Source organism: Cydia strobilella, chromosome Z, assembly GCF_947568885.1.
Source record: "Cydia strobilella chromosome Z, ilCydStro3.1, whole genome shotgun sequence".
Lineage (NCBI taxonomy): Eukaryota > Metazoa > Arthropoda > Insecta > Lepidoptera > Tortricidae > Cydia > Cydia strobilella.
Genome location: NC_086068.1, coordinates 16,742,405 through 16,769,164, shown reverse-complemented (window position 1 = coordinate 16,769,164; position 26,760 = coordinate 16,742,405). Strand labels below are relative to the sequence as shown.

Genomic DNA, 26,760 nt, shown 5'->3' with positions numbered 1-26,760 from the left:
TTATCACGAAACTCAACCTTTTTGAAATGTCGATTTCAAAAGCCGAAAATTAAACCTATAAAAACTTTAAACCTTAAGGCCGCGACCTGGACGCGTGCGACCGCCGCCGCCGCCGCTGTCGTCCAAATTTTGATTCATTAAAGTCTACATTTTGATCGAGACGCTCAGTGCCAGGCGGCGCAAGCGGTGGCCCCGTTTGCCGTGCCGATGCCGCCGGCCGGTCGCGTGCGTCCAGTCCGTGGCCGAAGAGTCGAAAAGTTTAAGAAACAATTGTTTTTTTTTTAACGTATGAATGAGGGCTACCGCGTTTAATTTGGCCGCTAGGGGCGCTAGTGTAGATGGAGGTCTTTCAAAATATCAAATGCATAAACCATACTAAATTAACGGTGGGGAATTAAAAAAATGTAAGATTGTCACAAGGACAAACAATAACAGCGCTTTCTCTGCTACTCCTACTGAAAGATACATAAGACTATCCCGTTCGGTCATTTCCCCCCACCACTCATGACCGATCCAGATTCATGATTTATACTCACTTGAAATTCTTTAGCACCAGAATAAGAAACTTGGGCGTAGTTTCGATTAGCACGCTCCTCTCGGCGTCGCGCAGGCCCCCACAGTCGCGACACTCGTATCTATTGTCGCCGGACAAGCGCTCCTTGGAGCAGTAGAACTCCAGCAAACTCTGCACGCTGTGCTGAGTGCCTTCTAGCTTCTCGGGGAACGCGAGTTGCAGGTCCCGGAACACGTCGCGGGACAGCGAGGACGAGTGGCACTCGGTGCACTCGACGCGCGTGAGCAGAACGCCGCCGAACATGCTGTCGATGAACGAGTCCCGCCGCAGGAACGCCGACTCGGTCATGCGCAATCGCTTCTTTAGAGGCAAGTGCATTTCGGGGTCGCCGTGCCGTTTGAGACCTGAGCTGGAACCTGAAACGAGGAATAAAAAAAAAACCATCGTCATTTTATTGGAAATGCATAAAGCACAATTGTGTTCAAATAATCAAAGTGGTAGTGTTTGTATATAAACGTCGGAAATAAAGGTAAAAAAAAAATTCGCGATAGACCCGATAAAATTGTTTGAATATGTGTTCAAAACGCGAAAGTTTTAAATGTTATATTAGAAGGAAGTAATAATATTCAATGCCACGTACATTTAAGTCAAACATGCTCGGGTCATCTCTTGCGATGCTCGTCTTCGGCTATGGTTTTGGCTTATAGTAGAAGAGCCGGCAGTAAAGTTTCGAACCAACGTGATACCGCGATGAGATGCACAATGGTTTCCCATAAAACTGATGCTAAGTCCGAATTTGATAGTCTGCCACGGCGGAACTAGCCGAAAGTACAAAAAAAATAGCCACTTCCGGTGCGAAAAAGGGGGATCATTTAACCCATCTGATACTGCAATAAAAGCTATGGCATCAGTTAGAAATTTACTGGTAGATACAGAAAAGCGAAATCTGCCAGTATGATTCCTGCCGGAAGTGCTTGGCATACGCTCTCAAAGGTGACCATCGGGACCCCTAAATTAACCCATCTGATACCAGCATGAAACCAATTCCAGTCGGTAGATATGAACCTTCTCTTCAGGAATATATAAGTCTGCCAGGGCGCTTTCAGCCGAAACACCTTGACATACGAGATTATGTGAGCAACATCCGTGGAACCCGTATTTTGGAATTGTACAGATTACAGACATTTTAATTATTGCAGGCTTATGATTTATTACCTAATGCTTATATTTGTATATTTTTATGCCATTAATAACATATATTTCAAATTTATTAATATACACAATATAATTTGGGCATTAATTTAATACCTGCTTACGGCTTTGTACTTCTTTGTTTGCCTTATAAAGGTGCTAACAAATTAGCTACCGATATCTTTACAGTTGATAGTACTCGGCTCCTGAAGTATATGTAAGTATGAAACATTATAAGTTTTATGATGTTATTTTGAGAAAATTGGAAAACAAATTTGCTTTGTAAAAAAACTCTGTTAATGAGATAATTAAATGATACCTCATTGAACAGATTCTAAAACCTCTTTTAAATATAAAACTTAACTGGCCACTTCACGTTAATAAATCAAATGACACGTTGACAATGACATTTAAGACACACAAGCAGTTAAATACATGATGATTCTTTTTTAGATAGAATTATAGTATATTTATTTTGTTCGGTAAATAAAATAAAAATTATGTGAAATTTTCTTAATTTCTATTAAAAGTTAATTGTTCTAGAGTAAAGTACCATCTCGTAAAATTTCTGTAGCTAATTTGTTAGCACCTTATATATAAATAATAAAATAATTTCAAATTACAATATTCTTTATTTACCAAAATGAACAAAATTATTATTATTACATACTTATTGTAAACGGTTGTGAAAAGACAGGATTTTCAACGTCAAGGACGTTTTTTACCAATAATCCAAATATGAACATTTTACATCATTTTTAGGGTTCCGTACCCAAAGGGTAAAAACGGGACCCTATTACTAAGACTCCGCTGTCCGTCTGTCCGTTTGTCCGTCTGTCACCAGGCTGTATCTCTCATGAACCGTGATAGCTAGACAGTTAAAATTTTCAGATGATGTATTTCTTTTGCGTGTTGTATATTAAAAACAGAATAATATAAATATTTAAATGGGGCTCCCATACAACAAAAGTGTTTTTTTTTGCTGTTTTTTTCCGTAATGGTACGGAACCCTTCGTGCGCGAGTCCGACTCGCACTTGGCCGGTTTTTTATTTGAGTCCCTTGTTAGTTTTTCAATTGTGCACTTGTGAAATCAATTTTTACCCGCCTAATTCAGAGAAAATCAAAGAAAACCAGCAATTTTCTCGATAACCATCCTTAAAACGGGGTCGATCGATATACATAGTGTTCGTTTGTCTATCTTGATCTGTTTATTGTTTCATTCTCAATTGCTCAAAGGTTGACTGGAAGAGATCCCTTATAGGGATAAGTCCGCCTTTGTACATTGTATATATTTATGTTCTTTTATTGTGTTTGTAATCTGTCTTATGTACAATAAAGTGTTTACATACATACATACATACATACATACATAAGAAAAGAAAGAAAGGAGTGAATAGAATTATTTAGTTTTAGTTGTCATAGACATCGAATTTATTAACTAGTATTTGCCAACAACAAACCATAAATGCAATTGAAGAAAACATATACATATATGTATATATCTCACTTTCACGATTTTTACACATTATTCTTCGAGACCACGGGGACAACGCCGTACTCGATACGTCGGAGGTAAATCTTAAAACTTAAATACGCGATTAAGTCCCGTTTCCAATTTACATTTGAAATAGACAAGGGAGGGGTAAAATTAAATGGGGAGAAAATACATTTTATACGATTTGCAGACGACATCGCGGCGTTTGCAGAAACTTCAGCTCAACTAGAACATCTAATGTCTACTGTAGGTTATAGGTTTACCTGTCTTTTAGGAAACTAAATATTTTCTTTTATGCCGTTTAGTACAGCTTTGATGTCTACCGTTCTCCAATTCTCCCTCAATTGCTCATAGGTTAACTGGAAGAGATCCCTGAAAGGGATAAGTTCGCTGTGCAGGATTCGGTGGTTTTCCAGGGTCCATTCAATGAAGACGTTTATTGTAACATGTAGAAAATTCGTTTATTACGAAAAGTGGCTTTATATAAGCTTAGATTTGAAATGTAACGAGTAACGTGTTTATCGTGCCGTATATCGAGGCGAATGAACGAGACAAGATGAGCGCGGAGGGGCGGTATAGTAGTTGTCGTCGCAGCGCCGCTAGGTGTCGCTAGAAGGTGCGTAAACATTCGCCTTTGTACAAATGATGCGTTTTTCTCTTGTTTTATATGTTTGTTTTTGTACAATAAAGAGTTTTACTACTACTACTACTACTAATGTTAACAATGGACACAGTATTTAACTAATTAGGCTTAAAGATAAACATAAAGAAAACTAAGACCCTTACAACTTCAAAATGCAAAACTAATCATCCTCCAATAGTTCTCAACAACATCCCGATTCAGCAGGTTGAAAGTTTTAAATATTTAGGTAGCTTAATTACCAGGGACTCCAGGTGCACACCAGACATCGTTGCAAGGATTGATATATGGCAAAAAAAGCTTTCAACCACAAGAAACAATTATTGAAATCCCGTTTATTATGTAAAAGCAAGAAGCTACTGATTAAGGTGTACATCTGGAGTATAGCCCTTTATGGAAGTGAAAAGTTCATCACACAAATATATGCCCTTATCGGAATTCGAACCCAAGACAATCGACTTTGCAGGCAGTAAGTAGGCCAGACCGGTCGTCAATAAATTAGTTATCTCAATTTGTAGTATTATAAAACAACACCCTGAATGTTAAACTACGTCATTTTTGCGTCAACGTCAAGTAATGTACGGGAGAGGTGGGCATGACGGGATACTTAATGTTTCAAGTCCAATAAAACTGAAAATGCTATTCTTTTTAAGTTTATGTTATTTTTAATTTTATCTTTGGTAATCAGTCTTTCATAATCAACACTTACTAGGAACTCTCTTGTTAGATAATTAAATTAAAAATAAATTAAAATGGCCGAAAGTGCCTTCTCTCCATCTTGCCCCTAGGTATGGTAAGATGGGGAACCCCTACGGGACAAGATAAGAATGATTTATAGAAATATTATATTTAGGGACTAAACAAAACTTCAATTTTTGGCTATTGGGCCCATCGTCTGATAACTTCTCACGAACTGTTTTACTTTTATTTCTTAAGTCGTCTGAGGGACAGAAAATGTGTTTACAGCTAACATGTACCCCATCTTCCCTTTATAACAGCATCCACCGCTTTTTTCTTGGCCTCTAACCACTCTCCTCTATTTGACTTTCTTTTATACTTTTTCACCGTTCTACAAGAGAAGAATAAATAAATTCAAATCCGCAATTCTTCATCAGTTTATCACTTTAAAACTACGACCGTCAAGATGTACTCCATCTTGCCCCATGTGCCGAATGAAATGCGAAAGTTTTTTGTTAAAAAAAAAGCCGTACTTGAAACCAAACAAGTCCTTAGCTGTTGGCGTGATTGCTGGGCCACAGGAATAAATTAATAGTATATATGTGCTGGTGATAATAAGGAAACAAACGCAAACCAAATAAACACAAAAACCGGCCAAGTGCCAGTCGGACTCGCGCACGTAAGGTTCCGTACCATAATACCATTACGCAAAAAACGGCAAAAAAGTCACGTTTGTTGTATGGGAACCCCACTTAAATATTTATTTTATTATGTTTTTAGAATTATTTAGAATCATTTATTCATCAATTGTGCATTACAGGTAATGAATACAGGTGTTATAAACAATTAGTTATAGTTTGTTATAACGGCAACAGAAATACATCATCTGTGAAAATTTCATCTGTACAGCCTGGTGACAGACGGACAGACAGACAGACAGACAGAAAGCGGAGTCTTAGTTATAGGGTCCCGTTTTTACCCTTTGGGTACGGAACCCTAAAAATAACAAGGAATATGGCAAAAACAGTTTTTTTGCAAATAAATAATTAACGACACCATTTGTCTAGCCGGTCACTGTGCGAACTGATTGCTAAGATGGCGACGCATCGTCATGCGTTAACGGGATTCTGATGGTTGGTCAGTCGTGTCGCCATATAAAGCCGCTACCCCGTCTCGTCTTGCCCCTCTCTCCCCTACATAAGATAGTGATTAGATACACCAAATAGGTGAAAAAACGCCTCAAGCGTAAAAGAAACCACCAAAAATCATTTCATGTCGCATTACAAGCCTGATTTAGCTATGAATACTAATACCCCCTTATTCGTAAAACTTTACGAGCCTGAATTAGTTAAATTATGTTTTATCCTTTTCTTACAAATACATAAGTCAAAATGACAGACAAAGACAAACGATTCATATAGCTAATTCAATGACTATTAATCATATTAATCACATTATTTAATTTATTTTAACTTAATTTATTATAAATATGTGTTATTAATAACGTAATAATATACAAATATAAGCATAGAGTAATAAATTAATAAGCCTGCAGTATTTGAAATGTCCGTAATATGTAGGTACAATTCCAAAATACGGGTTATACGGGTACCACGGATGTTGCGCCACATAATCTCGTATGTCAAGGTGTTTCGGCTGAAAGCGCCCTGGCAGACTTATATATTCCTGAAGAGAAGGTTCATATCTACCGACTGGAATTGGTTTCATGCTGGTATCAGATGGGTTAATTTAGGGGTCCTGATGGTCACCTTTGAGAGCGTATGCCAAGCACTTCCGGCAGGAATCATACTGGCAGATTTCGCTTTTCTGTATCTACCAGTAAATTTCTAACTGATGCCATAGCTTTTATTGCAGTATCAGATGGGTTAAATGACCCCCCCTTTTTCGCACCGGAAGTGGCTATTTTTTTTGTACTTTCGGCTAGTTCCGCCGTGGCAGACTATCAAATTCGGACTTAGCATCAGTTTTATGGGAAACCATTGTGCATCTCATCGCGGTATCACGTTGGTTCGAAACTTTACTGCCGGCTCTCCAACCATTACACGATAAAGCACGTAACTCGTCTTTTTGACCAGTCTTATGCAACTGCAGTTGCATACAATCTCTTCAGGCATTGAGTTTTTTGAGGTATCGTTACACATAACATACGATGTGGATGTACTTAATAAATAAAATAACATAAGTTTAGGAGTGTTTTTCTATGTACCTTTTTAAGACACAAATAAAACATGTCTAAGTGAGTGTCTATGTCTACGAAGTCGATAAACTGACCGGCAGCGCTGCTCCCGGGCCGCGGCGACACGGACCGGCGGTTCGGGCCCGGATCTGAATGTTCACCGTCACTGTAAGGTAATAGTACATTATGATACAAGTGTGCTAAGTTGGTCATAACACACGAGGCGATATTGTGCGCGCAAGCTGTAAGCGAGCGCGCAATAAGAAAGCCGATGTGTGTAATGACCAATGCACACGCGTTTCATACGACGTTTTTCAACACACTTGCGAGAAAAAAAAGAAACTTTCATATTAATCAAATTTTAATAGTTAAAACAGTTAGTATTGTGTGTTTCATCTGTCATACTCGTACTGGCGGGCCGGCCGGGCCGCGCACCGCGTAGGCGGTCGGGCGCGCCCGTGCCCGCCAGTCCGACCAATTAAAGAAGGCTCCCTTTCCATGCATATTATTAGCAATCAGTTAGCTTCATAACTCAGTCGGATAATATAATGAAAAAGCACGAGTGGAATAATACACTGACAGAGCACGCATGTTTAATATCTAGGGTTATGAGCCAAAAAAGTGTGTTGAAAACTTTATTTATCTACGCACATATCGTTAGTGCTCTAAAATGCGTTCAGAAACCGTAGGAAATGACCAGAATTATTATTACCAATTTTACTATGAGAACTTTCTTATCTGTGGTAGTAGGTAATAGTACATTATGATACAAGTGTGCTAAGTTGGTCATTACCCACGAGGCGATATTGTGCGCGCGAGCTGTAAGCGAGCGCGCAATAAGAAAGCCGATGTGTGTAATGACCAATGCACACGCGTTTCATATACGACGTTTTTCAACACACTTGCGAGAAAAAAAAGAAACTAATCAAATTTTAATAGTTAAAACAGTATTGTGTGTTGCATCTGTCATACTGCCGGCCGCCCCTCGCCCCGGCCGCGGGCGGCGCGGCGGGCGGGCGCGCCCGTGCCCGCCAGTCCGACCAATTAAAGAAGGCTCCCTTTCCATGCATATTATTAGCAATCAGTTACCTTCTTAACTCAGTCGGATAATATAATGAAAAAGCACGAGTGGAATAATACACTGAAAGAGCACGCGTATTTAATATCTAGGATTATGAGACAAAAATCGGTGGAATAAAAACGTCGTTTTGAGCAAGTGTGTTGCTGTCCTTTAATCTGTACTTTAATGTTATTACGTTATAGATTTTTGTAAGGTTATGAGTTTAAATTTGGAACAGCTGTCGGAACTCAAGTAGGTCCCTATTCTAGTATCCATATATATTAAAACAGTTATCGAAACGAAACGTCAATTCAGTATGTTTTTTAAATATAAACCGCACGACATTTGATCCCGAGTGACATGAGAATAGGGACTTCATTCGTTTGTCTATAATTAAAAAAAAACCGGCCAAGTGCGAGTCGGACTCGCGCACGAAGGGTTCCGTACCATTACGCAAAAAACGGCAAAAAAAAATCACGTTTGTTGTATGGGAGACCCACTTAAATATTTATTTCATTCTGTTTTTAGTATTTGTTGTTATAACGGCAACAGAAATATATCATCTGTGAAAATTTCAACTGTCTAGCTATCACGGTTCATGAGATACAGCCTGGTGACAGACAGACGGACAGCGGAGTCTTAGTAATAGGGTCCCGTTTTTACCCTTTGGGTACGGAACCCTTAAAAAAACATTCGTCTTGACGGAGGATCAGGCATGATGACAGTAATTAAAAGTCACTAAAATATTATATTTATTTAATGAAACTTTAGTCGTAGAATACGAAAAACGCATTTATTTTTTTATATTTAGCGAGATTGGTAAATGTTTTGTTAAAATAAAATTACAAAATACGCAAGTCCGCCATGATTCGGTGAACACCAATCAGAGCGAATGACGTCACGTTCATGTCAACAAATATCCAAAGTACTGAAAGTACTGGTTCTCCTGCTATTTTATTTACGATTCACGGATTCAATTTTAGTAGTTTAAACCGAATATTATAGGCCAGGAAATAAATGACCAAAAAAAGGTATAGAGGAAATGCTTGGAACACAATTTTTGACTTCGTAGCTTTGTTTGGACTAGTTAGGAGGTGAACATATCAAAAGTCCCCGACCGTAACCCTCTCGTCGTCTCGTCGTCGTGATGAGCTTCTTCGCCTAAGTTGAATTCCTGAGGTTAATACTGTTTAAATTTAGGTTTGAAGTCATGATTGGTATCATTATCAACTAAATCAAACATGTAGACCATTATTATTATGTAGATTATTATTGAATTATTGAAATCCCGTTTATCATGCAGAAGCAAGAAGCTACTGATTAAGGTGTACATCTGGAGTATAGCCCTTTATGGAAGTGAAACGTGGACAATGACCCTAAGAGATAGAAAGAGAATGGAAGCATTTGAAATGTGGTGCTGGAGGCGAATGGAAGGCATTAGTTGGAGAGACAGGATAACGAATGAGGAGGTGCTAAGAAGAGTGAGTGAAAGAAGAGCTATTCTGAACACTATTGCAAATAGACGCGGGAAAATGATTGGACACTTAATACCAATTATTACCAATTTTACTATGAGAACTTTCTTATCTGTGGTAGTAGGTAATAGTACATTATGATACAAGTGTGCTAAGTTGGTCATTACCCACGAGGCGATATTGTGCGCGCGAGCTGTAAGCGAGCGCGCAATAAGAAAGCCGATGTGTGTAATGACCAATGCACACGCGTTTCATATACGACGTTTTTCAACACACTTGCGAGAAAAAAAAGAAACTAATCAAATTTTAATAGTTAAAACAGTATTGTGTGTTGCATCTGTCATACTGCCGGCCGCCCCTCGCCCCGGCCGCGGGCGGCGCGGCGGGCGGGCGCGCCCGTGCCCGCCAGTCCGACCAATTAAAGAAGGCTCCCTTTCCATGCATATTATTAGCAATCAGTTACCTTCTTAACTCAGTCGGATAATATAATGAAAAAGCACGAGTGGAATAATACACTGAAAGAGCACGCGTATTTAATATCTAGGATTATGAGACAAAAATCGGTGGAATAAAAACGTCGTTTTGAGCAAGTGTGTTGCTGTCCTTTAATCTGTACTTTAATGTTATTACGTTATAGATTTTTGTAAGGTTATGAGTTTAAATTTGGAACAGCTGTCGGAACTCAAGTAGGTCCCTATTCTAGTATCCATATATATTAAAACAGTTATCGAAACGAAACGTCAATTCAGTATGTTTTTTAAATATAAACCGCACGACATTTGATCCCGAGTGACATGAGAATAGGGACTTCATTCGTTTGTCTATAATTAAAAAAAAACCGGCCAAGTGCGAGTCGGACTCGCGCACGAAGGGTTCCGTACCATTACGCAAAAAACGGCAAAAAAAAATCACGTTTGTTGTATGGGAGACCCACTTAAATATTTATTTCATTCTGTTTTTAGTATTTGTTGTTATAACGGCAACAGAAATATATCATCTGTGAAAATTTCAACTGTCTAGCTATCACGGTTCATGAGATACAGCCTGGTGACAGACAGACGGACAGCGGAGTCTTAGTAATAGGGTCCCGTTTTTACCCTTTGGGTACGGAACCCTTAAAAAAACATTCGTCTTGACGGAGGATCAGGCATGATGACAGTAATTAAAAGTCACTAAAATATTATATTTATTTAATGAAACTTTAGTCGTAGAATACGAAAAACGCATTTATTTTTTTATATTTAGCGAGATTGGTAAATGTTTTGTTAAAATAAAATTACAAAATACGCAAGTCCGCCATGATTCGGTGAACACCAATCAGAGCGAATGACGTCACGTTCATGTCAACAAATATCCAAAGTACTGAAAGTACTGGTTCTCCTGCTATTTTATTTACGATTCACGGATTCAATTTTAGTAGTTTAAACCGAATATTATAGGCCAGGAAATAAATGACCAAAAAAAGGTATAGAGGAAATGCTTGGAACACAATTTTTGACTTCGTAGCTTTGTTTGGACTAGTTAGGAGGTGAACATATCAAAAGTCCCCGGCCGTAACCCTGGTGCTGGGGGGGAGAGAAGGGTTTGAAGGTTCCATTTTTCGGTTTTTCGATTATATCTCGGAAACTATGCGTCTGAGCGACTTGGCCACTTATTCAAAATGAAAAGAGATTTAATTTGTTACAAGTTTTATTCAGTCAGGTTTTTCGATATCTTGTATAGTTTTTAAAATATCCGCTCTTGAAGGTTTATTTAGGGCTCTCATTTTTATCTTGATTACCTACATCAGTGAAGCTGCTAGGCCGGGTTTGGAATCGTTTTCGTATAAATCGAGGGTGCTGAATTCATTTATGGTATCAACATTGACACTATTCCTAAGTAAAAACAAAATTTAAAAAAAAGATTTTTATAAAACTCCTCTTAACGCTTAAACCGCCAAACCGATTTCGTTGAAATTTGGTACAGAGATAGTTTGAGTCCCGGAACAGTACATAGGATAGTTTTTATAACCAAAATCATCTTTTAAGGGTGTGAAAAGTGGGGTGGAAATTTGTATGGGGAATCAATAAACGCTGAACCTCATCATCATCATTAACTTAAGAGTTATTCTCTTGTCGGTGGAGTATCTTCCAGCTTTCCCTATCCCGCGCCAGCTCTTTGACTTTTTGATGCGACACGACCCCTACTTTTTCTTTCACTTGATCTAAAAAGCTGCGTCTGGGTTTTCCTCTACCCCGCTTCCTTCCTATCCGCCCCTCCAGGATAGTTTTAAAGAAGTAGTCGTGTCGTATTAAGTGTCCAATCATTTTCCCGCGTCTATTTGCAATAGTGTTCAGAATAGCTCTTCTTTCACTCACTCTTCTTAGCACCTCCTCATTCGTTATCCTGTCTCTCCAACTAATGCCTTCCATTCGCCTCCAGCACCACATTTCAAATGCTTCCATTCTCTTTCTATCTCTTAGGGTCATTGTCCACGTTTCACTTCCATAAAGGGCTATACTCCAGATGTACACCTTAATCAGTAGCTTCTTGCTTCTGCATGATAAACGGGATTTCAATAATTCAATAATAATCTACATAATAATAATGGTCTACATGTTTGATTTAGTTGATAATGATACCAATCATGACTTCAAACCTAAATTTAAACAGTATTAACCTCAGGAATTCAACTTAGGCGAAGAAGCTCATCACGACGACGAGACGACGAGAGGGTTACGGTCGGGGACTTTTGATATGTTCATCTCCAAACTAGTCCAAACAAAGCTACGAAGTAAAAAATTGTGTTCCTAGCATTTCCCTCTATACCTTCTCTGGCCTATTAACTAATAATAATAACTTGAATCATGGAACAAGGATTTACTAAGGCAAACAGTGCTAATTTGCCTAGAATCGTTGTGATGATGCTTGGAGAGTTTTTACAATCAAACGAAGACTTTTCTTCAGCAGAATTTAGAAATGTCAAAAGTTCCTTGTAAGTACAATAAACAATATTTATAAATATATAAAAATCATACTAATTTAAGTAATTAACTAAATCCATATCCTGTAAAATCGCTTTTTATGTGTATTCCATAGCAGGTTCATATTAGAATTTGGCATTATCTATTAAATACAAAACTGGTGCAATTTGAAACCTAACCTCAAAAACCTACTCTCATGCAACTTTTATATTAAAGTTACGCCTCAAACAAGATAGATACTGTTAGGTATAGTAACTGAAAAATAAATTAAATACATCGAAATGATCTTCGCAAAAATAAAGATGAGTCTTAAGCACTACGGCCATTGTCTCGCCTTGCAAGTTTAAGCTACTTGTTTCGTGTTGTTTTATTGTGTGGAACATGCATAAATAACTTATTAGGAGTTGTAATTGATGTATTATTACACTGAGGAACTGCACAACATTTAAACACTTTGGTATTCATATTTAATAATACGAAATAAACAAATTATTTAATAAGTTTCAAGGAACGCCTAGAACGTGCGTTTTGTTTATATGAACTTGACGTCACTAGGGACGCCATGACACTTACAAGCGTTTTGGAGCGAATTTAAAATCTAAAAACTAAAATGTAGTTTTTTCCTACTAAACCTTTATTAAATGCAGAAATAGTTATTCATAGTAAATAATTTATGATTTTTAACATTATAGGACAGTTTTTCAAAATCTGTCATCATGCCTATTGTCGCCATTACTGTTATCATTGTTTGTTGGTTTGTTGACTTTTTTGCTGTTACGATAGTAGAATTGTGAAAAATTGTTTGTAATTTACATTTTAAATTTAAAAGTGGAAAAATTACTGCCTTGGGTGAGACTTGAACTCACGGCCTCCTGATCTACACTCCAGCGCTCTGCCAACTGAGCCACCAAGACCCCATCCATAGTCAGCAAATCTTCCCACCATATGGGTCTAGGGGACCCTAGCGACATCTACCGTAAGAGCGCCACACTTCTTAAACGGCCACCGGAGTTCCAAGTCATATTGGAAATTCACCAGTTACGATGTGCTACCCATTCTAAATTAATTTTTAACAAGCAGAAACGTCTGCGATCGATGCTATTAAGCTTAGAATAAATTTAAAAGTGGAAAAATTACTGCCTTGGGTGAGACTTGAACTCACGGCCTCCGGATCGACACTCCAGCGCTCTGCCAACTGAGCCACCAAAACCCCATCCATAGTCAGCAAATCTTCCCACCATATGGGTCTAGGGGACCCTAGCGACATCTACCGTAAGAGCGTAAGAAGTGTGGCGCTTTATACATTTTAGTTGAAAATATGAGTAGTTTGTTTCTGTATATGTTCAAATTTATTTTTTATTGCATTATTTTAATATCTATAGTCGTTAGATATTTTACAGGTAGCACTAGTAGCAATGCAGGTCATTTCTCTACGGCTTCTGAACCCATCTTAGAGTACATATGTGTGTAGATAAAGTAGTGTATGCAACTGTACATAATTAGGCCTTAAAACACTCGTGTGATTCTATTATGAAACTCGCTGACACTCGTTTCATAAAACCACACTTGTGTTTTAACTGTTTTAAGGCCTCTCATTATGTATCAGTTGCATAAACTACTATTAAACACTACTTTAAACAATACAACAACAAGTTTATTCATTTCGTCCTACTTCATTTATCGTAACGCCTGTGTAGCACGGAATACTCCCTTTTTTACACAGTTTTATATTACATAGTTTCACTATGTATTTCTTTGTATGTTTGATTCCAAACTTGTAACTTAAATTGGAACCACTTCCTGATATCTGATTCAGTTGAAATTTGGAGTACTTCCGTAATTCCGATGATAATGCAATAATATGCTAACACGAAGCTGATCTGATGATGCAGATGCGGAAGGTAGCCATAGGAATTCCTCGATGGAAGAGCACAAACACATCGAGTTTCGAGAAGTACTTGATAAACATGCATATGAGAAGTACAGTCAGGAATAAGTGTCACTAAAAAATGTTGACAGTAAATTGTCTTAAAATACCTATATCATAAGTCTGACAACACGGATTCATCCGCCCATGGAGTAAAACTATGACCCACCTTTGCTAAATGAACGCACTTCCCGTAGGGTTTGTTACTTAGCTACAAATTGTATATGCGGAAGTTATATCGAATCTTCATTCACATCCGATTCACTAGACTTATATTGACCGGGATATGGACCGTGATTACCTTTTGTATTGTTTTCGAACTCCCGATATTTCGACGCAGTCCGGTCAATATAAGTCTAGTGAAACTAAGCGTGAATCATTCAAAACTGTCACATCCGATTTATTTCATACTATGTAGTTAGGTCGGAATTGAAAAGCCCCGTAAAAACATTGGCAGATTTATAGTGTTTGGGTCGCTTGCGCTCAACCTTGGTATGTGGGTGATATTTTTTATACATGACTTATGGCAGTCAAAGAGTATTCTCAAAAATACAAAACAAAGCCACGTCACCTGTATGATAATAGTGAAACCGTTCCAGTTACCTAGAGTGTGGTGGCGAATGCGGGCTGTGTGGGAGGGCTCTGCGGCCGACGATGATGGGCGGACGCGTGTAGTCAAAGTTGCGGTCTGACCCGTGCTCGTGGGACTGCAGCAACTCGAATAGGTACCTGATGGAAAATTAAACTTCTTGCACACATAATCATTTCATTAAAATTATGAGATAGACGGCATCCTAGCCCAGTCGGTAGAGACAGGAGGTTCGAATCACGGTAAGTGCATTTATTTGTGCGTTCATCACAAAGATTTGTTACAGAGTTATGGATGTTTACCGTTCGTGAGCCTTGTTTTGTTTATAATTCATTATCTATTTATATTGTATTATATGCGAATTCGTTGTCGACCCCTGTTTTGTTTACATTTATCGCTTTACAGTGCAATGTAGTGTATTGTACTTACCCTAGAAATTCAGAGCTGTCATGCTGGTTGTCCTTAGTAAAGAAAGGTGGTTTGACCACAGAGAAGAATTCATCGGGGTTCAGTTTGGTGCTGATCGAATGCATCATTTTGGCGAATAGCATCCCCATCTTTGACCAATATGGCACTGCGTTCATCTTCAAAACTGTGTGGGTACTGAAACTGTAGTAATCAAAAGCTATTTTAGAAAAGATGTTATAAAACTGATTATCACATAATAAATTTCTCGCATAAATCGCTATTTACATCACATAAGTGATCAGAGGTTTAATTTTAATAATCTTTTTGGTTGTCATTAACTGTGAGTTTTGAAATCATAAACCCAAAGACGAAGAAACACAGCGCCACTTGCACCATCCCACTAACCCGGGGTTAACCGGTTAAACCGTTAACCCATTGTCAAATTGTACTGGTAACCATATAACTCCAGGTTTAACCGTTAACCCTGGGTTAGTGAATGGTGCAAGTGGCCTTAGGGCCACTAAACTTAGGGACTTAGGTTGCTAAAAATATTGCAGAATAATTTGGCTGTAATTCAGAAAGCTAGATTGCGTTGTACAGCTCCGCCGAAACGTATGACACAACTTAAAGTGACATTGATAATTACACGATTGCATAAAGTACACTCGATAGAAAATCAAATCAAATATTTAACAAGTTGATCTCGAGCGACGTTCCTTCTTGTATTACCCTAGTTACTGGATAGTTACTAGTTACTAGCCTTTGGAAAATCTGCCACTCTAATTATTACACTGATTACATTGTATTCCATTTTTAACAAGTATTTTTTTCATTTCGCATTGCACATTAAATTTAACAGAACTATGACAAGACGTATGTTCTTTATACGAGCAAGTACTGAAAAACATTTAGGCTGCGTTTCCACCAGAGGTGTGAGAGGATACGTAGCGAGGGATGTGTTTTAAAAACCAATAGAATCACTGCACGCTGAGCGAGGAAAACAAATGAAGTGATTATATTGGTTCTTATCTTAACACATCCCTCGCAACGCATCCTCGCACATATCTGTTCGAAACGCAGTCTTAAGCCCTTGCTAGACGGTCGCCGACAAGCCCCTCAGACCGCGTGGCGTTTCCAACAAAACTTCATACAAACATTACTAAGATCAGACCAAGGACAGACGGTCTGAAGGCTTGCTTTAAGCACGAGACGCACGCAGTCTTTGGTTATAATACTCTTGTGCTGGAAGTATTAATTAATGAAATACAGGTGAGGGTATACAAACTCAATTTTCGCTTTGCACAAATTGTCGTAATATATTTTTCACTGTAAACAAATGTAAATAAAATACAATATTTGTTGCATGCAGAGCACTTAATTGGAAACACCGATGGCAAAAAAAAATACAAATAAATAAATGGTCAGTAAAAAAGAACAATTTATAACATAAGGGCAAGCAATAAGCAAAACAAACAAAATGAAAAAGGCGTTGCGGCGGCATATCATAATATACGCTCGGCATCACTAACGTCGCTTCAATAAGTCTAATTTATTGACAAGGCGAAGGAAGGCCACAGGGAAAACTCAATTATAGTTAGAATAAACACAAGTGAAAATATAACATGCTATTTGCGCATAGCAAAAGAAATAAAAAATAAGCTGTTTGGAATAGTAATATCCGAACGTTTGTTCAAACGGTTAACGGCTTCTATAGTACAAATAAATAAAAATCTTCTGCAAATAAATAAACGCATGCTTATTTTAATTTGCTTAATATAACGAACCAATCAAACGCAGGGCTCGGCATCAAGTCATAATCAAAACCAGTATGGTCAAATTTAATCCACCGTGAATCATGCAATTTATTTTTAATATTTACCCGGTTCTCACAAACTTATTTTATTTTATAACTTATTTTATTTATAATACAAGAGAATCTTTGCGCGATCGCACTGGTTACAAAGACTTAGTCTTAAAACGCACTGCGATTAATTTCTTGCTGTTTCAGAACCGCACAAAGTGTAACCTACGGCATGCTTCATAAGCGAACGCACTTGCAAAACTGAAACCGCAAGAAATTAATCGCAGTGCGTTCTAAGGTTTACTGATTATAACCGGGTTTATACTATATAACGTTCGCAATCGCACTTATTTTACGCGATTAAGTCCCTTCGTTGTGAATAATAACGCATAGTTAATTTCAATAAAAAGTGTATAACTTACGGTCTAGTGACGAGCAGCGCCTGCATGACGCTATTCATGTAGCAGGTGTTGCCGAGATTGAGCAGGCCGACCTTACGCATGGGCGCGTGCGAGTTGACGCTCGAGACCGAGAGGCACACGTCGCGCGCGCGCCACGGCGGCCGCTGCAGGAACCGGCAGTCGCGGGACGCCATGTGCCGCTCCAGGCACGACATCTATTCATCATTTCAACTGTGTTAACGTGTCACAAGAATACATAATATATAGTCGCCGCCATACGACATAAAACGACATGCTTGGCAGAACAATGAAACCTAGATTGTATTATGGCGGCGGCTAAGTTCTTGTGATTTTAAAGGCCCGTCTAGAGGGACAAAATAGATCTTTTCAGTTTTTGATACAAGCTTTTGTCTTACTATATCGTACTATTATCGTGTATCGTTTATATTATCGTACTTTTTTCAACATTATTCTAACAAACCCGGACTCAGTGGATTTCGTTTAGATTATAGTGTATGGACACTACGTACGTGTATGATGTACTCCTCAATTAAGTTTTTCTGATGAAGAATGAAGAAACACCAGGATAGTACTATTATCTTTTTGTTAACTTTATAACTAGATACAAGTTTGCGAGAGTAGTGCCGACAACCCATTACGCAAAATAGGCGCAAGTAACACAAGTAATACAAGTAACGTTTAGGTATGTGGGAAATCTATACAAAAATATGTGTAGCCGCTTCGGCTGTACGGTGCAATCTAATGTAGGTACGCGGTGCGGCGAGCCGTGGCGTATGTGTGTGACGTTGTGTTTCGTCAACCGGTCTTCGTAGGTATGAGTAATTATGTTGCGCCAACAGCCACCTTCGGTCTTCATCATCAGATCAAGTCGATTTCCTCCTAAGTAGACACTAAGGAGGCTGCTGTCGTAAGAATTAATGCCTGTACAAATCGATGTCATAAAGTACTCATTTTCATAGTGTGACTAAAACTTTGTAGGCAATTTTAAATAGGTATATTATATATATAAATAAGTTATTTTAATAATATTGTCTTCGGTTACCGCGATAGTTACTCATGAAATAAAACTATGAAAACGGGTACTTTATGACATTCATTGACCGACAATGGCAAGCATTATATTGCCGTCTTGTAACTTGGAAATGACAACAGAAGGAATAAATAATTATCGCTTAAAATTAAGTTATCGCTAAAAAAAACTAGATCCGCTAGATCGTATGTGCTTGCAAACTTTTAAATTATTGCTTTGAAAACAATATTGGTTAAAGGGTTAGTATCTGTGCCACTTCATAAGAATCAATGTGGAATCCGGTAGGGAACTCACCAATTTCCTTGACCGTACCGTAATAAACATTACGAAAAAATCTTAGAACTCACCAAATCGGCGTGTTTTTCTTTGAACATGTCCTGAGCGTCGCCTTTGAGCAGTTCCATCCGTCCATCGACCATCGCCGTGAGGATGTCCACCACATCCTGGAGGATCTGTCGACTCCACTGGCCACTGTCGGCAGCTAGGTTCACTAGCACGGTGCCCACGTGCGGGGAAATCTGATGGAAATGCAACAAAATAAACATCCGAAAAATTTGATGATTTTCAGACGCAAAATTCTATTCAAAAGTTAGTGTTAAAGATTCTATATTTCAATATTTTTTTTGACAAAAAAATAATTTATGATAGATAGAAGCTTTTATCGCTGACTGTACTTTTCTTTCAACACTAATAGGTACTCATTGAGATAATTTTAACAAACTCGAACACAACTAGGTTGCGTTGTTTTATAGTTACCTATAGCCACCTCCAGTGTCCATCATCAGATCAACTCGATGGTACCATAATATTGCATTGTCACCCGACTTGCATAATTAATATACGTATGTGAAGTTTCAGCTCAATCGAATAATGAGAAGTGGGTTTAATGTAGCTTGCAAGATTTGACCCGAACAAACATTACAAATAAACATTGCAAGTTAAATAAAAGCTTGTAAAAGACCGTTAAAATTATTTCATTTAATCAGCAGTTTCCCATTTCACTAACTAGTGTTTTTGAAAGCATACCATAAAAATACCCAAATCACTATAGGCAATAGGGGTGACTAACAACATTTCCGTCGATTTCTGTAGTTCCTAATGATAATAGAACCAACTGTAAAATGTACCCATTAAAACAAAAATAAATTTCTAAATCAGTTAAGCTATTTCGAGAAATCGGGTTCTTCCCAAGGATCTGAGCATCTTCTTATTCGAAATTTTGAAGTTGGTCAAAACCATCTGTCTGGTCCCATTGCTAAGTGACGTGCATAAGCAAAATTCATTTGAAAATATCATATTTTGCAAAACTAATATATAGACGCCGTATTCGTGATGCATCGTCAACTAAACTGATTGAAAGTTGGGTAGAAAGGTTATATGTACTTATTTTAAATAAATGAAATCCGCATTTAAATAGTTTTGCTTTATACCTGTTTTGTTTTTTTTTTATTATCAAATCTTCGAAATCGGAAATCTGCCACGGGAAACCCTGTACTACTAGTACTCACTCTGTCGAGAGCTTCGGCGGATTCTCGCAGCGAAGCCATGATGTGGAATATGACGTCAGCGACGGACTGACGGAGCGCCACCGGGTTGCCCATGGCAAGGAACAAGTGGCCGACGTTGTCTACTGACACCTCCACCAACAGATCAAAATGTTCATTTTCCTGTAAGAAAACATCATTAAATGATGATTATAATGTTATTTATCACATTCAATTAATGGATTGATTACTTTTAAAATTGCTTATTTAATAGAGCCGTGGCCGTCCAGAAACAATGGCGTCAGCTGTGAATGCTGAAATAGCTGGCTAGATGTTAGCTTGAACAAGGAGAGCAACTCCTCGTCATTCGAAAATACAATGTCATTATATTGTTGTAACGTGACAATGTGTACCTCGAGAGCCTTGATGTAGGCCATGACCCACTCGCCGAGCGTGGGTGTTCCGTGCCACTCGTACATCCAGCGGTAGAGGCAGGAGAGCGAGGCGCGTAGGCCCGCGGCCTCGGGCGAGTGGTCCGCCTGCTGCACGAGCCAGCGCGCCGCGGACAGCGTCTCCTCATCGTTCAGCCCGTCAAGCACCACGAGCACGATCGACGTCGCTGGGCAAGCGTCCGATTCTGTGCCAACGAAATATACGGGTCATTATTAGTTGTTCACCCCACCAGCTGGTAAAGGCTCTCTTGATTGTTCAAAAACTGATAAGAAACTTGCATTTTATTCACATGTGTGGCAAAGTAATCATAATCAAATGCAAATTTTGAGTTGTTTTTTTTACGTTTACTGGTAGAATTGACTTTTAAATGATGATTTTGAATGATAAATATTGTTTTACAACCATTAAATATTATTTTACAAGGGGGTAAAGTTTAATTTAATTTAATTTTAATTTTTTTAAAATTATTTATTTGGGAAACATACAGCACATAATAATACAATAAGGTAAAAGAACGAAGAAAGTAAGAACATAGGCCAAGAGTTTCCACTTATAGTTAATAAAAAATTCCTTTGCTCCGAAAAAAAAAGTACAATTATTAGGTATTTTGAATTTCAAGTTGAATTTAACAATAACATTGAGTAATATTCCACGAGCACGATTAAAAATATAACAAGCATAATTTAGAATTTGGAAAATAACAAGCACAATTTTCAATTTAGAATTTGAAATCAAATAGGTAGTTGTTGTTTAACCTCTCGTGCTAATAGTGATACCCGAGCACGGGAAAGATTCCAAAATTGAACCACGAGCGTAGCGAGTGGTTTGAAAAATGGAATCTCATGGCACGACGGTTAAACAAATTTTGTCACCGAGTGAAACACAAAATTTTTCACCACATCAACACAAGGAAATTACTAACTAAAATATCAAACAAAATCAAAGCAAATGGATTCAAAATGAATTTTATTAAATATTTATCATTCAAAATCATCATTTAAGTCAACTCTACCAGTAGGCCGAGCACATGATTGGCGCGACAGTATCTCGCCGCGAGATAGACTACCCGTCTTTTACTAACTGTATGAATTAAAGAGGGATGGGTAGTCTATGTCGCGGCGAGATACTCTCGCGCCAATCATGTGCTAGCCCGGCTGCAAATAATAAGAAAACAACTCAAAATTGGCATTTGATTACTTTGCCTCACATGTGGATAAAATGCAACTTTTTTATCAGTTTTTGAACAATCAAGAAAGCCGTTACCAGCTGGTGTGGCGAAAATAACTATTTACCACCTGAAAGTTGGAGGGTCATTTATGAAATAAAGTGTAGGTCTCCTACTCACTATAATATAACACTTAAATTCTTATTATGTATTTTCCTTTCATCCTTTGTCGATTCGGCAATTCCAATAGAATTAGACAAAGGAGTTCTATTAAAGTACAAACAATTTGTTTCTGAATTACTAAGTACTAAAATAGAAACGTGGTTGTTCCTTATGTACTTAAGATTGGAAAAAGTGTGTGAACTAGTATTTATTGTGTTTTAGGTTCATACGGTTTAAACAATGGGCCGTACGCCGTACGTTTATTTTACTTAGCACCGACTTTCGAAAAAAGGTTGGTTTGATTCTACATATTATACATTTTAAATATAAATACTTATCTTTATTATTTTTCTACAACTATTATGGTTTGACTCCTGGACTCTTCATATTACTGAGAATACTGATACATATGTATGGCTTTATATTTACCTAGTTCTATAGATAAATCACTAATGACGACTCTCACAAGCCTCAACTGTGTAATTGATTCAAAAGCGTACGAGTAGTTGCAGGAAAATCAGCAACATAATTATTGTGTGAAAGTCACAGTCCGGATTAAACTACAGACACGGATACAATAAAGCTTTTACCACGGACACGACACAAAGGCGAGCCTTGATTGATGACTACCTACTACCTAGGAAACGGCTCACGCTTAAGTCTGGACCGTCTGGGACATAATTACTTTGTTAATTGATTTGAAATTGCCTGCAATCGGGGATTTACCCTAAGTTATAACATCTAATTCCAAAAGAAGATTCAACTATCGTAAATAACGTCCGTTGAATCTGCTATTACGACTAGAATTACAAAATATTAAAATGTGTTGTGCTTGTGTTTAAAAAGGACACTACCGTGTGCACTTCATTATAAAAAATTTTGGTTTGGTTGAACGGGTATTAATTTTTATAAAATTCTTGTCTAGCCTGCCGTTTGTTTCGAACACAATTTTAATAGCAAACAATCGCACGATTAGATTGATGATGACGAATAGTTGCAATGGGCGATAGCAATCCCCGACATGACATGCGCGTCTTCGACGCTGTAAGATGGTTTACTCGTCTTTAAATGACCCTTTCAACTGTGTCTTTGCAAAAGCGCACACGTAATTCGTTCATCAAAATCAGCTCAGTGGTTTCCATGTGCAGGATGTGAAGCTCCACTGCAGCACAACTGCTCATCGGTACTCACGTGGGTCGAAGATGAAGGAGTGGAACTTGTCAAGGACTGCAGTGATGAGCTCGTGGCGGACCCCGGTGTGCACGGAGCTGACCACGCGGTGGAGGAACTCCTCGATCGACTGCAACAGCTCCCACAGCTGCTCGTCAGTACCAGTAGTGCGAGCTGCACACAAATACCGCTATGTTTAACACAACTAATATTTAGCACATTTCAAATATTTACTACTACGAGCGTTCACCAAAATTTCGCCTAGGAATGGATACTCTTTTCATACTTCTGAAAATGTTTTACCCTTTCCCACCCGTATCGCAACTGCTGACTTATGGTTTGTAAAAAATATTTCTTAATAACCTATCCGAAATTAACACAAAGGAGTAGGGGTATCAGGCACTTGCACTCAATCGGTGCACGTCTTCACAGATCGAGCCGCTTCGCGCACACTGTCCTTGCACAGGTAGCAATAAAAGGGTAACAATACTTACAGAGACATTTGACAATATCTTGACAATTCCTAACAAGCTCAGACGGAGGCGGCAGATAGTGTGGCTGCTCGTTCATTAACTTGATGTACTGCATTAGTGAATTCAGATCCAGCTGGCGATTGTCTTGCACCAGCTCATGCTTCTTCACTGCCATGGTTGGTCTAAAGAAAAAACATATTGATGAGCACACATTTCAGACGTTCTGGTTCTGTTTCCAGAATCCTTTTGTTCTAGGATCTAAGACTAAGACGATGCGGGCGAGCAGAGAGAAACACCCGAAATTCTAAAATATATTGGTTTTATTTTTAAAAATTTGACAATGAGGCTGACATGTTCACCTAGTGTCCAAAGCCTCTATAAAAACTAGATAAAAAAAAATTAATTTTTTTACAGCACAGTGGAGTTCACTAACGCAACGACTTTATGCAGCATGAGCATGGATAATGGAGCTAAAGACTGCGATCGATGAAGAATGGGCGGGAATCCCTCAAGACATTGTAAAAAAATTAATAAGATCGATGAAAAACCGTATGACTGCGTGTCGTAGGGCTAGAGGAGGCAATACACGCTATTAAAATGCTGAAAATTGTTTTAATTTTTCCTTAATTCCCTTAGAATCACAGTTTTCCCATTATGCATAAGTTATACTCCAGTACGCAGTTTTAGGGCGGCAACGTTCTTAGCCCTGAAAGCCTGAAAGTATTGGCGGCAAACCTGTGAAAATCACATCAATTTATAGAGGAAAAGCCAACCTTTCATTAGGTATATAATATGTCACAGTAACTTTGCCGAATATGAATATTCGGTTGGGCTAAAACTGCCTAAAACTCTGAAAACAAGTTCATTCTGATCCGTGGTGTGCACTCATAATGTGTTTTTGACCCTTCTCCCAACCAACTGGGAAGAACATGTTTATGACAAGAAACGGAAATGCAAAGTGCAACCGAGTCCGGCTTTAAAAAAAAAACTTGGTAAAAATACTTAAATATTCAGCAGTTCTAACCGAACTATTCGGCCGAATACGAACATTGAAAAATATGCCGAATACAAAATAATTACTGAACATTCAGCCCATCTCTAATTAGCAGTATCTTGGTATTATTTGAAACCAATTGCACTACAACTTGCAGTTCAACCTGTGCACAATGTTTATATACATATACTCCTCATCGTTTTCGATGATGGCGACCCTAAATATACATTATGGACGTTGTCTAGCGTGAGCCCTAATGTGGCTGGCCAGGCCGAACTTGCTCTTAAATGCTCTGTTGTACGTGTGACAATAAACCTCACCACCTACCCTCGCCTGGCCTCGGAGATACCTTCACGTATCACTAACGTCGCTGCTAATTTCGGACGACTCGCAAATTGCGTCTGGAGTTTCCATGATCTCAAGCTCGAGACAATGTTTACTAACACCCTGTATATGTATCTATATATATATTCGATCATTGCATAATTGCTGGAGACTTCCATGAAAGTATGTTCCAGGAATTCAAGGAAGTAGTTAATTAATCAGTGATGTATGACCATTGGCTGCCAAATGTCTTGACCTACCTCTCGCGATTGGTCACTGCACCTGTAAGTGCAGCCATTCTTTTTTATGAAAATATTGAGTTTACATAAAGTTAAAATTGCGAAAGCGGACGAGACGTCCAACGGCAGACGACGCACTCAAATTGCCGTCCGGGTGAGCGCTACCTACGCAACAAACCCCAACCCCGATACCAAAATATTGCATCCCCTTTATCACATGCGCATTTGCATCCTCTGTAACTATTTACACCAGCTCCATAAAATGGCCTCCATGGCTTATCTGATAACAAATTATTACCATTTAAAGGGTAGGGTACTTACATGCTTATGCAAAATGCTGACAAATAACAATCACTGCATATGAGTTCACCACTTCTTGTCAAAAATAGAAATACACATTGTCCCTTACACCATAATATATTTTAAATCTGTGATGGAACGATGAGGACAACATTGTGGAATCCCTTATGGAGAATTACCACAAAAGAAACATACGACTTCGAGTGAATTCGTATCCCTACAACAAAGTAATCACTATTATGTCTGACTCCATTGAACATCGAGATTAGATTATAGCCTAGTTTTAATTAACACCGTGACACAATACACACTGTTTTGTTATTTACATGAACTAACTGGTGATTATTTCAATTTTGATCTCAGGTTGTTGATATATAGTTTTACAAGCGAATAAATTGATTTTTATTTCGATATCAAAATCTTCCATGAATCGCTAATGTAACCAGACCAGACCAGTTGTCTATGGATTGACTGAATCTAACCATAAACAAAATCACTCAGCAGCCAACCGTGGCCCCAGATCTGCGAAGCTGCTCCACACTCGCGTTCGCGGCTGCGCGCACGAGTGTGGAGTGTGGTGGAGCGTCCTTTAAATGAGGGCTAACGCGTATGAATTCGCCGCTAGGGGCGCTAGTGTAGATGGTGGTCTTTTCCATAGTTCGAAATGTCAAATGTGACTTGTCACTTCAATGACTGACAGCTTTTCTATAGTCTTTTGGACCACCATCAACAGAGGCGCCAACTGGTGAGCAAAAAAACGATAGCCCTCATTACACTTAAACGTCCGCGTCTGGAAATTGTCCCCGTCTGGACTAGACGGGGACAATTTTCACCCATTCTGATTAAGTTGCTTGATCAAATCAGGTGGTGTTGGATGAAAAATGAAATAGAGTTAGACCAAGATAAGTCTGCAACGATTTTGATAGAACACGCAGTGCAAGTGTTATTTATACTTCATAATTTCATAGAAGCTTGACGTTTAAAATAACACTTGCACTATATACGTGTGCTACCAAAATCGTTGCAGATTTATCTTGGTCTAACTCTAGGGGTGTTTCCTTATTTCACACCATGCATGAAATAAAGCACCGGAAAAATATTAGAAAAACCTAGACCGCAGTTATTTTCAGATACAATTTCTATTTAATAAATCCGAAAGAATAAAGAGTAAGTGACGTCATTGTTCTGTATTTTAGGGATTCCATATCCATAGTGGCTAATCATTCGTCGAATCGATCATCAGTTCGAAAAAAGAAACCGTTTTGTATAGCAGTCAACTAGACTTAAGGTCGTAACACACCATCGCACCGCACCAAGGTCATTGTGCGACGCATCCATAAGTAAGAGCGAGAAAGCGATATCTCTTTCTTGCTCTCTCACTGGTGTGTTACGGCCATTAAGGCCATCCCATAAGATCGCCGAATCAGAATCGATCAGAGAGTGATCGAGAATTTGACACACCGTCACCAAGGTCATTGTGCAACGCATCAACGCATCCATAAGTAAGAGCGAGAAAGATATATCGCTTTCTCGCTCTTACTTATGGATGCGTTCTCAGAATAATGACTAAGATGCGTTGCACAATGACCTTGGAGCGGTGTGACG

The 26,760-nt window shown here is 38.5% G+C and overlaps 1 protein-coding gene and 2 non-coding genes across 3 annotated transcripts in view; all 3 read right to left on the bottom strand.

The window, feature by feature from the left end:
* The window catches only part of LOC134754224 (ubiquitin carboxyl-terminal hydrolase 35), a 31,072-nt gene extending 5,414 nt beyond the window's left edge, over nucleotides 1–25,658 (bottom strand). Inside the window, exons 1-11 of the mRNA XM_063690395.1 lie at nucleotides 25,177–25,658; nucleotides 23,320–23,480; nucleotides 22,847–22,999; nucleotides 20,289–20,512; nucleotides 19,900–20,058; nucleotides 18,739–18,909; nucleotides 17,362–17,555; nucleotides 15,160–15,339; nucleotides 14,745–14,870; nucleotides 6,812–6,882; nucleotides 537–930 (exon numbers count right to left, since the gene is read on the bottom strand). Of these exons, the coding sequence (XP_063546465.1) occupies nucleotides 537–930; nucleotides 6,812–6,882; nucleotides 14,745–14,870; nucleotides 15,160–15,339; nucleotides 17,362–17,555; nucleotides 18,739–18,909; nucleotides 19,900–20,058; nucleotides 20,289–20,512; nucleotides 22,847–22,999; nucleotides 23,320–23,473 (1,826 nt within the window). The 5' untranslated portion in view covers nucleotides 23,474–23,480; nucleotides 25,177–25,658. The remainder of the gene's footprint in view (nucleotides 1–536; nucleotides 931–6,811; nucleotides 6,883–14,744; nucleotides 14,871–15,159; nucleotides 15,340–17,361; nucleotides 17,556–18,738; nucleotides 18,910–19,899; nucleotides 20,059–20,288; nucleotides 20,513–22,846; nucleotides 23,000–23,319; nucleotides 23,481–25,176) is intronic.
* Trnay-gua (transfer RNA tyrosine (anticodon GUA)) lies at nucleotides 13,056–13,128 on the bottom strand. Its single transcript has one exon. It is a non-coding gene; the product is annotated as a tRNA-Tyr (tRNA).
* Trnad-guc (transfer RNA aspartic acid (anticodon GUC)) lies at nucleotides 13,352–13,424 on the bottom strand. Its single transcript has one exon. It is a non-coding gene; the product is annotated as a tRNA-Asp (tRNA).
* Nucleotides 25,659–26,760: the final 1,102 nt, after the last annotated feature.